Source organism: Pituophis catenifer, unplaced genomic scaffold (assembly GCF_029215685.1).
Source record: "Pituophis catenifer annectens isolate HBS135680 unplaced genomic scaffold, rPitCat1.0.hap2 SCAF_4, whole genome shotgun sequence".
Taxonomy (NCBI): domain Eukaryota; kingdom Metazoa; phylum Chordata; class Lepidosauria; order Squamata; family Colubridae; genus Pituophis; species Pituophis catenifer.
Genome location: NW_027256884.1, coordinates 55577 through 71193, shown reverse-complemented (window position 1 = coordinate 71193; position 15617 = coordinate 55577). Strand labels below are relative to the sequence as shown.

General features: G+C 42.2%; 1 protein-coding gene across 1 annotated transcript; it reads left to right on the top strand.

Annotated features, from left to right (window-relative positions):
* The first annotated feature begins 4659 nt into the window (after positions 1 to 4659).
* On the top strand, positions 4660 to 14870 carry PTPN20 (protein tyrosine phosphatase non-receptor type 20). The gene is made up of 9 exons (XM_070943386.1): positions 4660 to 4755; positions 5756 to 5826; positions 8470 to 8576; positions 9287 to 9435; positions 9958 to 10048; positions 11326 to 11660; positions 12382 to 12597; positions 13788 to 13850; positions 14799 to 14870. The coding sequence occupies exons 1-9, from the start codon at positions 4660 to 4662 to the stop codon at positions 14868 to 14870; spliced, it is 1200 nt and encodes a 399-aa protein (XP_070799487.1).
* The last annotated feature ends 747 nt before the right edge of the window (positions 14871 to 15617 follow it).

Below are 15617 nucleotides of genomic sequence, written 5' to 3'. Positions count from 1 at the left end.
CCATGGTCAAACACAACCCTGATGCGGCGCTCAATGAAATCGAATTTGACACCCCTCTTGTAAGCTGCCCAGACTTAGTCAGGGCTGTCAGCTAGGTAGCTACAAAAATTAGTTTCATAAATACAGTTGTGCTCATATAAGTTTACATACCCTGGCAGAATTTATGATTTCCTGGCCATTTTTCAGAGAATATGAATGATATCACTCATGGTTAGTGTTTGGCTGAAGCCATTTATTTTCAATCAACTGTGTTTACTCTTTTTCAATCATAATGACAACAGAAGCTACCCAAATGACCCTGCTCACAAGTTTACATACCCCAATGATTGTGGCCTGATAACATACACACATGTTGACACAAAGGGGTGTGAATGGCCATTAAAGGTAACCATCCTCACTTGTGATCTGTTTGCATGTAATTAGTGTGTGTGTATAAAAGGTCAATAAGTTTCTGGCCTCCTGACAGACCCTTGCATCCTTCATCCAGTGCCGCACTGACGTTTCTGAATTCTGAGTCATGGGGAAAGCAAAAGAATTGTCAAAGGATCTTCGGTAAAAGGTAGTTGAACTGTATAAAACAGGAAAGGGATATAAAAAGATATCCAAGGAATTGAGAATGCCAATCAGCAGTGTTCAAACTCTAATCAAGAAGTGGAAAATGAGGGGTTCTGTTGAAACCAAACCACGGTCAGGTAGACCAACTAAACTTTCAGCCACAACTGCCAGGAAAATTGTTCGGGATGCAAAGAAAAACCCACAAATAACTTCAGGTGAAATACAGGACTCTCTGAAAACATGTGGCTGTTGCAAGAGGCACAATAAGGAGGCACTTGAAGAAAGATGGGCTGCATGGTCGAGTCGCCAGAAGAAAGCCATTACTACACAAATGCCACAAAGTATCCCGCTTACAATATGCCAAACAGCACAGAGACAAGCCTCAAACTTTCTGGCACAGTCCTTTGCAGTGATGAGACTAAATTTGAGCTTTTCGGCCACAACCATAAATGCTACATTTGGAGAGGAGTCAACAAGGCCTATGATGAAAAGTACACCATTCCTACTGTGAAACACGAAGATGGATCGCTGATGTTTTGGGGATGTGTGAGCTACAAAGGCACAGGACATTTGGTCAGAATTGATGGCACGATGAATGCAGTATGTTATCAAAAGATACTGGAGGACAATTTGTATTCATCAGCCCGGAAGCTGCACATGGGATGTATTTGGACATTAGGACATGACAGAATAAAGTGAAGGTTCTGGAGTGGCCAGCTCAGTCTCCTGACCTCAATATCATTGAGCCACTCTGGGGAGATCTCAAACATGCAGTTCATGCAAGACAGCCCAAGAATTTACAGGACCTGGAGGCTTTTTGCCAGGAAGAATGGGCAACTTTACCATCTGAGAAGATAAAGAGCCTCATCCACTCATACCACAAAAGACTTCAAGCTGTCATTGATGTTAAAGGGGGCAATACACCGTATTAAGAACTGGGGTATGTAAACTTGTGATCAGGGTCATTTGGGTAGATTTTGTTGTCATTATGATTGAAAAAGAGTAAACACAGTTAGTTGATTGATAATAAATGGCTTCAGCCAAACACTAACCATGAGTGAAAGAAAAGTTTTCGTGTTATCGTTCATATTCTCTGAAAAATGGCCAAGAAATCATAAATTCTGCCCGGTATGTAAACTTATGAGCACAACTGTATATACATAAATATAGTTTAGGATTGCAATTCCTTTTTCTGCAGCCATTTTACATTGTGGACTGGTGTTCAGCTTATGATCTAGCAAAATACCCAGGATCTTTTCACATGCACAGTGGTACCACTTCCTGCTATGGTGCCCTGAACAGCTCTGCATTTCTTCTTACTGAGGTTCATCTTCCTGATTTCTGCCCATGCTTCAAGCTTGTCAAGATCCCACTAAATCGTGCTTACGATTTGCTACCTTAACTGTGTTATCTGCAAGTATGATCATGATCATCTTATTTTCTAACTCCTCATTCAAGTCATTCATAGATACGTTGGTCCAAACAATGTTGTTAGCAAACGTAGCTGTAAATATTGACAACCTGTTACATCTGATAGATGGCATTTGTCTCTTAACACAACATAGGTTTAAAAAATCATCTTCATAATCAGTTGGTTCAAAGTCACTATCCCTGCTTCCATCCAGTTTTTCCATAAATCACTTTAGCATGGGAAAAAGAGTTGAATCTTATTTTTTTTTTACATTATATTCATAACTTTCTAACTAGGATAATTATTTCCAGAGTTTTAATATTTTTACATCCTAATACTGTCCATCCAACCAAAGGTGCTATATATGCATATTCCAAAATTGCCCAAATCAGAAAATTAAACCAAATTTATTTAATAATTGACAATAGGTAAGCAAGATTATATAATTTCAAATTTTGAAAACTGAATCTTGCCTCATTAATTAGTAATTGCATTTCCTGTGAAGATATTTTCTGAATCGAAGAATCCCATGGATTTTTATAAACAAAGAATTTATTTTCTGAAAACATTTTCCAAATATATGAAGTGGAATTCCCTCACAATATAAATAAATCGATGAATAATGATAAGATTTCCTATAGACGTAGAGTTTGTATATAACTGTGATGAAATATGGGACTCATTTATACAAGATACAGTAAAAGTTAAAATATGATTGTTACAGAAATATATTAGAAATATATACCGTGTTTCCCCAAAAATAAGACCCTGTCTTATATTTTTTTGAACCCTGAAATAAGTTCTTGTCCTTATTGCCATGCTCTCAAAAACCCGATTGGGCTTATTATCAGGGGATGTCTTATTTTGGGGGAAACAGGGTATATGTACCTGAATAATATTTGCATTAGATAATTATATAGAGAATTGTAGTTGTTTCCTGTTAAAATAATTTATCATACAATATTTTCTGCTCTTTGTATTTCCTTTTTGTTAAAGTGCTTTTTTGTTATTAATTTAAAAGCAATGAAAATAATTAAAATGTCATAAATATGTTGAAGAGAACCAGGCCTTGAACACAGCTCTATTGCGCGTCACTCAGTACTTCGTCCCAACCCCTGGAAGGACCCGTTGGCATCTGTTCAGTGGCATGACTGCCCAAGCAATATTTAATTTAATTTAATTTAATTTAATTTCGAATTTATATACCGCCCTTCTCCCTGAGGACTCAGGGCGGTGTACAGCCAAGATAAAAAACATAGAATACAAATATTAAAACATTTAAAAATATATATAAAATTTGGCCCAAAAATTAAGAATCGCAGACTAATTAAAAGAATTTAAAAATTTTAAAAATTTCTTCTTAAGCCAACCCGGCTTGCTGAAAAAGATAGGTTTTCAGGGAACGACGGAAGGCATGAAGGCATGACCTCAATGCCTTCCGTCAATGAAGACTAAATGAAGGCATTTAGTCTTATTTACTGCATCCCTCAATATTTAGAAAGCTTTTGGAACTTCAGCCTTAGTTCATCAGACTTGTGCTTATTTTGTTATTGCCCCCCATTGTAAAGCCTTTCACTTAATGTCTCTGTAATTTTGGGCAGCCACTTTGGTTAAAGGCACCAGGCTAGAAACTGGAAAGTTCTAGCCCCCTTAGGCCCAGAGCCAGTTGGGACCTCTCTCTCAACCCTAGGAAAAAGGAGGGGAAACCACTTCTGAATTCTTCCCAAGAAAACTGCAGGGACTTGTCCAGTCAATTACCACCAGGAGTCAACACAGAAAAAAGAGGGTTTTGACCGTGAATTAAAGAGCCAATCTTTGAATACAGAATTATAGCAAAGGCTAAACTGTGCTTTGCAGTTTCCAAAGTCCTGGAAAGAAAAGTGCCGCCTGAACCCAGGTGAGGTCACAGAGGCCCAGGGTTCTACCTCGCAGTATGGCAGTTGGAAAGCCAGCTCCAAGGATCTCGTGAAGGCTCAGAGCATCCGGTCATCCTATGGGTACTATGAACTAGCACAAATGCAGTATATTGAGGGTTGGTTTTTGTTCTCTTGTTTGGATCTGAATTAAATTCCTGAAGATTAAATGAGCTTCTGCCTTATCTATAGATCATGGTGTTGATGTGTATTGCCTTGGAGAACAAAAATTCCTGACCAAGTTTTGAAACTAATAGCAGAAATGCAGATAGCATAAGTGAATTATAAAGTATTTATTAATGGCCTAAACAAGTAAGGGGACAGGATATAATTCTTTACTAGGTTCATTTCACCCACACTGTCAATAGTTGGGTACAGCAAGTCAACATGGTGTTTTTATTTACTTTTCTCATAAATGGAAAATGTCATTTATCCTAGAACAGCTCTATGGATAGGCTAGAGTACAGCTTACATCCCTCTGAATTCACCCTATACTGACATCCCCATTAGCCCTCCCTCGTGTCCATGCCTGCCTGGAACCCAGTCCCTCTAGAGTGAGTTGTTTGTGTTTTGCTGAGGAGACTGATGAGTTTTCTCTGTTCCCATCACTTGTGCCAGCTCCATTCAAGTCACTTGAAGGAGAGAGGTCTTCACACCCTTTAGGCTTTGCATAGTAGGCTCTTGTATCTTCTCTTCTTTCATTCAGAGTGCCCAATATTGATTTTTCTGTTCAGATGAATATGGTGGCTTGGGAATGTTAGAAGTGCAGCAAGCTATCACATGGAAGGATCCAGTCAAGACCAGGAAGGAATCGGCCAAAACCTTGAAAAAGCCAGTCAAAACCAGGATGGTACCCGTCAACCATATAGCCATCAGGTGAGGGAGGAATGGAACTGTGGCTTTCCACAACCTGCAATGCTTATGGGTCTTAATACTGTTGGATGGTAGGCATCCAGGGAAGGTGTGTGAACATAGCAGCAGGAGTGCAGATTTCAAGGATGAGGGAATTGTTTCAGTTTTCTTTTTTTAAAAGTAAAAATTTGGAGCAAGGGAGAAGTGTTCCTGAAACTGTAAAATTTAGCAATTAGGTCAATTTCTTTAGGCAATGCCCATTGGTGCATGGGAAGCCTTCATAGGTAGGAAAAGAGAAACAAATATATTCATTTATATCACAATGTTGGAACACATTTAGATACTTTACAGTACTAGATAAAAAGTGTTCATAAAGCCAAACAAGGTCAGCTGTTGCAGCAGTACAAGACATGTAAAAAATTTATAGATTAAATTTTGCCGTTTGGCATATTTTCAAAATGTAGATGTGCATTCTTTTGCTAAGTTCAGTAGTAATTAAAATATACTGTACCCCATGGTTTAACTGCAAGCTGCTGCATCCTATCCATGCAATTTTACACATTTTACTGTATTCTGAACTACTTGTACAGAACTGAAGCTCAAGATTCCTTAGAGTGGTTTCTGTTAACAATTATTTAAATTGCCTGTGAAGCATAAATCAAATTCACCCATTTTGTAAAATTCTCTCCAAAATTCATGAAATTTAAACAGAAATGTCCAGTTCAAATTGTCAAAGGCTTTCTCTGCATCTGAAAAGATCCACACAGCTTTTGTTTTTCATTACTGTTTGTTCCAAATATTCCAAAATATTCAACACAGTTCCAGCATTAACCTCTCTGCCCTAAACTCTTCATGGATATTTTGTAAGGAAAAACTGGAGTCAAATATAATTAAAAACAAATAAAAGATTTTGCTAGCTGGATGAAAAGTTACAAGTATCCTGTTTATGGACATATATTGATTGTCTAAGATTGTCTTCGTTTGCCCTTTTTAAAGGTCATTCATTAAGGCTTTGTTTTTTAAGGAAACAGATAACCGAGCCTTCCCTGCAACCAAAGAGGATTGGCCAGGGAATTCTGAAAACATTTCTGACAGGTAAGAGTTTATTTATTTATTTATTTATTTATTAATCAAATTTCTATACCGCCCTACTCCCGAAGGACTCAGGGCGGTGAACAGCCAAGATAAAATACAGACAATACAAATATTAAAAATCCCTTAAAATTATTAAATATTTCGGCCGAAACACAGATTAAAACACCCAATTTATAAAATCACGAATTCAAAAATTTAAAATTTAAGAATTTAAAAGAGGGGAGTTAGGCCAGGCCAGCTTGCTGAAATAGAAAAGTTTTGAGAGCACGGCGAAACGTGCGCAGGTCCGGGATCTTCCGTATCTCTGGGGGGAGCTCGTTCCAGATGGTAGGTGCCCCCACAGAGAAGGCTCTCCCCCTGGGGGCCGCCAGTCGACACTGTTTGGCCGACGGCACCCTGAGGAGCCCCTCTCTATGGGAGCGTACTGGTCGGTGAGAGGCTATTGGTAGCAGAAGGCGGTCTCGTAGGCACCCAGGTCCGATGCCATGGAGCGCTCTAAAGGTGGTAACCAAAACCTTGAAGCGCACCCGGAAGACCACCGGGAGCCAGTGCAGCTCGCGCAGGAGGGGGGTCACATGGGAGCGCCACGTCGCTCCCATAACCACCCACGCGGCCGCATTCTGGACCAGCTGGAGCCTCCGGGTGCTCCTCAAGGGGAGCCCCATGTAGAGAGCATTGCAGTAGTCCAAGCGGGAAGTAACAAGAGCATGAGTGACCGTATTTAACGAGTCCCGATCCAGAAAGGGACGCAACTGGCGAATCAGGCGGACCTGATAAAAAGTCCCCCTGGCCACGGCCGTCATATGCTCTTCTAAAGACAGCCGTGAGTCCAGGAGGACACCCAAGTTGCGAGCCCTCTCCGTGGGGGGCAATGACTCGCCCCCAATAGTCAGTGATGGCGCCAACTGACTATATCGGGATGTCGGAAACCACAGCCACTCGGTCTTGGATGGGTTGAGCCTGAGCCTGTTCCTCCCCATCCAGATCCGCACGGCCTCCAGGCACCGGGACATCACTTCAAGGGCATCATTGGGGTGGTCCGGGGTGGAGATGTACAGCTGAGTATCGTCAGTGTACTGGTGGTACTTCACCCCGAAACCACGGATGATCTCACCCAGCGGCTTCACATAAATGTTGAACAGAAGGGGCGAGAGGACCGACCCTTGTGGCACCCCACATACAAGGGGCCTCGGGGTCGACCTCTGCCCCCCTGTCAACACAGACTGCGACCGGTCAGAGAGAAAGGAGGAGAACCCATCCTCCTAAAGCCCATCAAGATTATAAAACTCCTCAGATATGTACTTGCCAGCTCATTTTTTATGTACAAACGTAACTGTCTTTGGCCAGGAGGTTCTGAGCGGTGCGTCTAGCCCACCGACCACAGATGCTGCTTTCTCTCCTTTTAAAAAGGCTCCCCTTCAGACATGTAGAAGAAAGCAGAGTCTGTAAGCTTCCTCTTCCCTTTCGCAGGCAAAGAGGCCCAGCCCCGCTCATACCCCTGTCCATTTAGCCTCTGCTCTGCAGCCTGGCCGGTTCTCCTGCGGCTGTCAGGCCCTGTAATGCAGTCCTGCGTGGAGGAGTCCAAGGCGATGGCCCGGTGGGAGAGGGACACAAAGATCAGCCCTCTGTCACTGGGCTTCTTCTTAACCTCTGTATGAAGCCAGTGAGAGAAATCATCAAGAAGAATCATCACTATACAGGTGGTCCTCGCTTAACAATCATCCATTCTGAGACCTTTCAAAGTTACGATGGTGCTGTAAAGATAGCTGTACATCCCATTTACTGTGTATGTATGACCTTCACAGTGTACCTCAGTCATGTGACCACCATTGCGGTCACTATGGCTTGTCCTGTGCTTGACCTGTTGTCGTTTTTCCTTTCTCCCCCGTCCCCCTTGCGTAGCAGAGAGATTGGAGAGGAGGGGGATTACAAGAGAGAAAGCTGCTTGTTCTTTTACACATCAAAAGCAATGCAGCTGCACTGGCACATGGGGCTGGGAACCCCAGGGGCACTGTGCAAGCAGCCCCCGACTGTCCTGTCCTGAAATCTCCTCCTCTTCAATCTCTCTACTCTGCAAGGCGGAGGAGAGAGAAAACGCAAGCAATTGCCTCACCCTCACCCCCCCCGCTGCATACCTGTCCTTACAAAGTGGAGAGATTGCAGAGGGATCTCAAAAGAGCAAGTACCTCTACACTACAAAAGAGTTGCCTGTCCCAACTGGGATCACTAAGCAAGGACTACCTGTACCTCTAGTTTCAGTTACTTATCTCTGTGAGTCAGGGAAAGCCTTGAGGCAATAAGTAAGAACTGTTTTCGGGTCCTATATTAAATGGAGGACCTCAACTGGCCTTTGTGAACAGAAGAGACTGCGTCTCCAGCATACAAGCTGACCCCACCTGGCACGGGCATTCACGAACCAGGGTACTCAGGTGACAGAGTCCTCCTGACAGTCCCTGACAGGCCTATTTCTTAACCCATGAATGAATCCAAGGTCTCTATTGCCATGTTCCTTCTGAAAAACTCTCTATGGTAAACGAGAGGGGGAATCTAATGCTTGTTTGCAGTTGCTTTCATTTTGGGGATTTGAATATAAGTGTATAAGTGTCTACCTGCAATTCTTAAATGAATAACGCTGTTCTAAAGCCCTCAGAGAGTTTACGCTAAGGCACAGAGAAGGCGGGAAACTCTAGGAACAGACGGTTACAGCAGTGATGAAGATGAAGTCCAAAGGCTGACCATGCTGCCCCAAGGTATCCACCTTAGAATCTTCCTTATGGTGATCTTTTAATGCCATCGAAGGCTAAGCCCTCTTCCGTGTGGCATCACTCGTGTAGAAAGTGTGCTTTGGATTATAATGAGTAGATAAAGATAAAGCCTTCTTTAAAGCAAGCTTTTCCCTGGGACCATGTACTTTGGCAAAAGCAAGGAAGTGGTTTGGCTAAGTTGCCATCTACAGATCTGAATTTGTTTGCTTGTTTGTTTATATCCCACCTTTATTATTTTACAAATAATTCAAGGTAGTGAATTTACCTAATCCTCCTTTTTCCTACCACAACAACCTTGTAAGGTAGTTTGGACTGAGAAAAAGAATGAGAGGGAGGAGGGAGGGAGAGAGGGAGAGAAAGAGAGAGAGAGATTTTTTAAAGTTTTTTATTGGTTTTACTGGTTTTACTGTTTTAAAATGTTTTATTTTTAATTGTAATATATTTTATGAACAGTAAGCTGTCCAAAGTCATTGACTGAGATGGGCAGCCATAGAAATTGAACAAACAACAAATGCAGGAAACAAGGGCTTTCAGGTTTCAGCCACTCAGCGAGAACACGTTCACTTGCCCTTTATTATTCCAGCAGCCCTTGAAAGTTTAATCTGTGAATGGAGAATGAAGCTAGCATGGTCTGGATAGAGCTATAGAGACAGTTCAATCTCTTCAACTGGTAATCATTTTCTGATCCTTTGAAGGGCCATCAGTTGTCAGTGAAGAGGAATTGACCCAACTGGCACTGATCAAGCCATCACGGTCAAAATGTGGTCTGCGACATAATGCCAGACAACTAATCCAGAAGATTCAAAGACAAATGGAAGAACAGGAGATCCTGAAGGAGTTTTTGGTGAGTTCTCTTTACCGTCTATCCAAACTTTCGTTATTACATTCCAGGCAAAAACGGTTTCCAAGAAATGAACTTACGGGTTCCATTTTGTGTACAGATTCCTCAATTTCATTGCTGTGGTTTTCCTTCCTACCAGATTCTACAAAATGGAAGTGATGTTCATTGTATGTTTAGGTTGGTTTTGAACCTGGAAAGACCACACACCTGAAAGTAAAGGTCACTGGGGGGGAAATCACATCAATTTTTAGTGGTCAATTTATACATCACACAGAGATAAAGCTACGTTTTATCACCAAGTTTGTACTCAGAAAAGAGCATCGGCCAATCAAAAGTTTCCAAGGGAGCTAAACTAAAGCATATTTTGTTAATCACAACATATTGAATAAGTCACTGGTTTTATATAGTGTGCTAGGCAAATCCAAACAATCCTCATTATGTCTGACCCCTTCAATTACTCCTTTAACTAAAATAAGCAAGTGCTTGTTTAAACAAATCATATACCTGATTTTATCTTTGGGTTAGAGTTTAGAACATCTGAAGCCCCTGGATGACTGCCAGGTTGCCAAAACACCAGAAAACCGGGAAAAGAACAGATACCGGGATATTCTCCCATGTAAGAAATACTTCTTTGTTTTTTTATACTATTTTCATCCCACTGAAATCTCTTGAAGTTTACAATATGGTAATAAAAATAACAGGATGAAAAAACATACAATCCAAATCTCAAAACAAAAACCAATTTAGGAGAATAGGAACGACAAGACCTGCGAGAGTTGGGGGCAGAGGTGGGCTACTGCCGGTTCGCATCGGTTCGAGTGAATCAGTAGTTAAGATTCTGTGCAGTTTGGCAAATCCCATCACTGACTGGCTCCACCCCGCTCATTTTTTTGGCCTGTTTTCTGGGCTGTTTTTTGGCCATTTTCAGGCTGTTTTTCATTTTCAAAAATGAATGGCCACTGGTTGGGGGGGTGGGTGTGATGTTTGTGAAAGACTGCTTGGAAAGCTTCATTTCCAGGGGATCCCTAAAGGCCACACAGAGGGGCCAGTCTGATCTCAATGGGCATCCATGGCACGGGGCTGGCACTGCCATGAGGGCAACACATTCTGCTTTTGGCAGCTCAGTGACAGGGTGGTGAATATCAATCTGAGACCAAGTTAAATGAGACCCCTGGTCCATATTTAATGTTTAGACTGCACAATGTTGGTTCTGTTCTAACTGGGGGGATTCCAGCTCTCTCTCCCACTGTGCAGCCATGAATAGGAAGGCAGAACGATGGCCTTGAAGGGGGGCTCTGGGGCTCCCCCCCCCGGTCCGCTCCCCCACATAGCCGCAAATATATGCAGCTTTGGATCATTTTGCTCAAAAGGATAAATAGACAAATATCACATTTTTTATTGGTTGTCTAGTTTTAGGACCATATTTTAGGCCATATTTAAGCAGGAATACTGAAATTTCAAAAGGATCCACAAACTTTTAAGCACTGTTGCATGTCAGTAGCCAGAAGGTTTAGTATTACATTTGTTGCTTAATTTATAACATCTTATTTTATTTCCTCTCTCTCTCTCTCTCTCTCTTTCTCTCTCTCAGACAGTTACGATGTAGCATTTTATTTCTTTACAATTTTTACAATTGTAAATTGTATTGAAATAGTATTATTGAATAGTATTCTTGAATAGTATTATTTCCAGGACAACTAACAAAATAGGGAAAATCAGAAAAAATAGCACTATATATAAACATCTAAACAGATATACTGTATTTCTCTGTCAATGTTTCTGTATGAATACCTTGGTGACTGAATAATCAAAAAAAGCCCATTGGGGTTGCTTTTCTTCCTCCCTCTCTCTCTTCCTCCCTCCCTCCTTTTCCTCCCTCCCTTCCCGTTTTAGATGATGCCACCCGTGTACCCATTGGAGAGGCAAAGGGCTACATCAACGCCAGTTACATCCATGTGCCAGTGGGCACAGAAGAGCTCTGGTACATCTCCACACAGGGCCCGCTGCTTTCTACCACCCATGACTTCTGGCAAATGGTCTGGGAGAACAACTCCAACGTCATTGCTATGATTACAAGAGAACAGGAACACGGAGTATCCAAATGCCACCGATATTGGCCTGAGCCACCTCACAATTCTTTGGATTTACTTCGCTTTCGGCTGCAACTACTCAACTACCAAATCTTGGATTATTTTGTCATTAGAATCATAGAAATGATCAACAAACCGGTAAGGCACCCCAAACACAATAAACACGACAAATGTCAATGCAGCATTCGGTTTTTCAATTAATAAACAGATTTGTATATGTTGTGGCAGCCAATGATAAGAAACATTTTAGGCATGAATCTTCCATTAGAAATGCATCTACTCTTGGACAAAGCAAGACATTTGCAATTTTGTTTTGTAGCTGAGCTGTAACAAAATTGTGCTCTGCTTGTCAGTGTGTACAGTCTGTCCCGAAAATGACATTGCTAATAGCAATAGCAGTAGCCCTTAGACTTATATACCACATCACAGTGCTTTGCAGCCCTCTCTAAGCAATTTACAGAGTCAACCTATGGCCCCCAACAATCTGGGTCCTCATTTTACCCACCTCGGGAGGATGGAAGGCGGAGTCAATCTTGAGCCGGTCAGGATCAAACTCCTGGCAGTGGGCAGTAAGTTAGCCCTGCAGTACTGAATTCTAACCACTGCGCCACCAGGTATGTCTGGCTGCAAAAGCGCTCTCTTGTGAGCAGGGGGACCTTTCCAGCTCTGGGGATCCCAGACAGTGGAAGAGGCTGCCATGGCACATGGGGGCTTCTCCTCAGCCAGAGATTGCCACCTGCCAGAGAAGTTGTTTAGCAAAGCCTGCGTTGAGCAAGGGTCCGCAAGATCCTTTCTGACTCTCTGATTCTAGGAATTGCATTAAGAGTGCTCCATGTGCCCGTGTTTCTTTCTGTTGCAGACACAGGAAAGGCGGGTTGTGCAGCACCTCCAGTTTACGAACTGGCCAGACCACGGGACTCCCAAATCGTTACAGCACCTGGTCAAATTTGTTCGCTACATGAGAAAAACTCACCAGTCAGGCCCGGTCATTGCTCACTGCAGTGCTGGGATCGGAAGAAGCGGGGTGCTGCTTTGCGTGGATATTGTGTTGATTTACATAGAAAAGGATTTATGTGTAAGTACCAAAGCAAACTTGTTTGTGCTTATCCTGTTGCAAAGAATGAGAGAAAATTGGAAGAGGGTTTCCTTCTTAAAGCTTCAGCAGCATAAAATGTAACCAGCCTAAATAAATACTTGGGTGAGAAAAAACCCAAGCAAAGGAGTCTCCCTTTCTGTCATTCTGTCCTTCCAGTCCCATGGCTGTTCCTGTCCTCTGGAAACTATTTTTGCCTGGCTGATATGAACTGTATGTGATTAAAATGTTTATTTTAAAGGATTCTAAAATAGAAACAGCAAGAGGCACCATTTCATCTGAAGCCAATGCCTGCTTCTGGGTCTGAGCTCTGCATTTCTAAAGCATTTAGAACCACATTGCAAAAGAACTTTTTAGAAAGGAAAATCAAGAATATCTCCTGCTTAGTTCCCAGGGTGTGATCACTGCCTACACTTTAGATTGTGTGGTAATTACACAATTAATTAGATTAAGATTAAATCCTTATGCAGTTTCAGAATGGCTGCCAAGATTCATCTTCAAATCGAGTCTTTTGGGTTCCATTATTACTGATTCTCTTATCCCAAGACTGACAGAGTTAAAAGGTTCAGCTTCTTTGGGGAGCTTCAGGAGCAGAAATGGGTCTTTAAAGTTGGTTTGTTTGTTTATTTATTTATTTATTTATTTATTTATTTATTTATTTATTTATTTTCAATTTATATACCGCCCTTCTCCCTGAGGACTCAGGGCGGTGCACAGCCAGAATTAAAAACATGAAATACAAATATTAAAAACAATTAAAATCTATATAAATTTGGCCCAAAATTTAAAAAACCACAAACCAATTAAACATTTAAAAATTTTAAAAAATTTCTTCCTAAGCCAGCCCGGCTTGCTGGAAAAAGTGGGTTTTAAGGGCACGGTGGAAGGCACTGAGGTCTTGGATTCTCCTTATCTCTGGGGGCAGCTGATTCCAGAGGGTAGGTGCCCCCACAGAGAAGGCTCACACAAAGGAGTGTGAGTTGCTTCCCCCAGAAATCTCAGGGACCATCACCATCTGTAAAAATAGAAGTGTAGCCCCTCTTTGCAAAACTTTGTCCCTATAACCAAAACATTGCTGCAAATTAGAAATTGCTATATAAATGTTAAGAATAACAATGAGACCCTCCATGCAATGCCCGGTAACAAATAGCCTTTTTTTTCTCATGCTGCAGTTTGACATCAAGCAGATAGTGACCCACATGAGAAACCAGCGCTTTGGAATGATCCAAACCAAGGTGAGGAATGCTGCTGCTTTTTTGCACAAGCCAGGCCAGGTTAAGTATACAAAACGTTGCCATATTTTATGCTTGGGAAGGATAGGTCAGCTCCCAGGTTTGTGCCAGGTTGCCAAGAGGAGCATCAGTTCAGATTCAATCCATCAGAGTGAATCCCCCCACCCAAGCGGATACCGGACACAAAGCCAATCTGCTTCACAGTGTCAGATCAGACATGAGGGCAGAAGGAGAACGTGTCCTCCTTATGCCAGATGCCTGTGTTATTTTGACTTGCTTTTAGCTTTCCGAGATGTCCCATCGGAGAGCCCAGGTGAGATGGTGAAGCCCCCCCCACCTTCTCTCACCTTCTTACTATTCTTGGCACCTTCCCCCTTTAGAGGTGTGAAGATTCGAACTGACAGCTGCCTTCCTTTGGGGTGGAGCAGATTCCCTTTGGTCTTCTTGCAGCACATCTGGACTTCTCTCTCAGCCCCCTTCTCCCACCCACCCCTGCGCTCCTGTCTATTGTTTCCCTGCTTAAATGAAGTTGTTCCTCCAATGAGCTGCCGAGATGTCATAGCAAGCAAAGCTGTTGCCTGGAGGGAAGAAGGCCAAGTGGTCGGTTCCCTCCAAGAAGTTTAGGAGAACAATTTGGGAAGACACAGAGTGAATAACACAGATGTATGGGTACAGAGGAAAATGCTCGTACAGGAGAACAAAAGCACAAGTTCAGATATAGGCAAGCAGCAAAGTAAAACTGGACACAGCAGATGGCTGAGTCCTTGTTTATTAGAACACCAGCATTGCATGTCTTTAAAGGGTCCCTTTTTAACTGTTTTGACCATGACAGATACCAAATAACTCTACTTCAGTGAATTTGTGTGGACATGCTGAAACCTGATAGATTATCTATTTCCTTCAGCCTCTGCTGGGAAAATAACTGGCTGTTTTCTCCTTCTCCTCACCCAGGAACAGTACGTGTTTTGCTATGAAATAGCTCTTGAAGCTCTGAAGAACATCCAGAGTAGGGATTCCCAGTAAGGACAGCCTGCTGTTATCCACGACTTCAGACTCATCTTTTTAATTGCAACTCAAGATGCGAAGAGAAGCATTGTATACACTGGGCTGCATTCCACTTCAGGGTCTGAAAACATGAACTCTTAAAGCATCCGCCCAACATAGGAAAGTCAGTGTAGACGGAGCGCTAGCTGTATAAACAAGGCTGCTTGTGACTGAATTCAGCTCTGCTGGTCTCTGTCGTGGGGAGCCTTGATGCACCAAATGCGAATATGGTAGTTTCCCTTGTGTCTGAATGGCAGCTGAACTGGGGGTGGGTGGGTGGGTGGGGGTGTCTTTATGGGGCTCCAAGGCCACGTGAGGCCTATTTCTTTTTCATCACCAGAAAAGGGAGCTCTGAGTTCACCATTTAAAGCAGGCGAAATCTTCAAGAAAGATGATGAGCTGGGCTTGAATGATAAAAACAAGACTTCTGAAATCCAGTGTGGATAAATGTTAGTGTTAGAATATAGTTGCACCAGGATAGAAGGAGATAGAAGAAAACTCAGAAGAAAGCTTAGATAACAATGTTGTTATCTTAACTACAATATTAAATCATAGGCAATTTTCTTCTAATTTGTTTGAATTACAAATGGGGGCTTTTAAATACTGTCCTAACCATGTATGCACTGATTTCTTTCCTTTTCTAGCCGTGTTTTGAAGCTCAGTTTCCTAAATCAATATTTTATTTAGGTATAAAGGAAGAAGTGGAGGAACAAGTTGATTTGATTC

Excerpts from the sequence above, each read along its gene's own strand:
- PTPN20 (XM_070943386.1), top strand. The coding sequence starts at position 4,660 with ATGGAAGGATCCAGTCAAGACCAGGAAGGAATCGGCCAAAACCTTGAA. Across the intron at positions 4,756-5,755 it reads GTCAACCATATAGCCATCAG|GAAACAGATAACCGAGCCTT; the intron begins GTGAGGGAGGAA and ends TTGTTTTTTAAG. Across the intron at positions 10,049-11,325 it reads ATACCGGGATATTCTCCCAT|ATGATGCCACCCGTGTACCC; the intron begins GTAAGAAATACT and ends TTCCCGTTTTAG.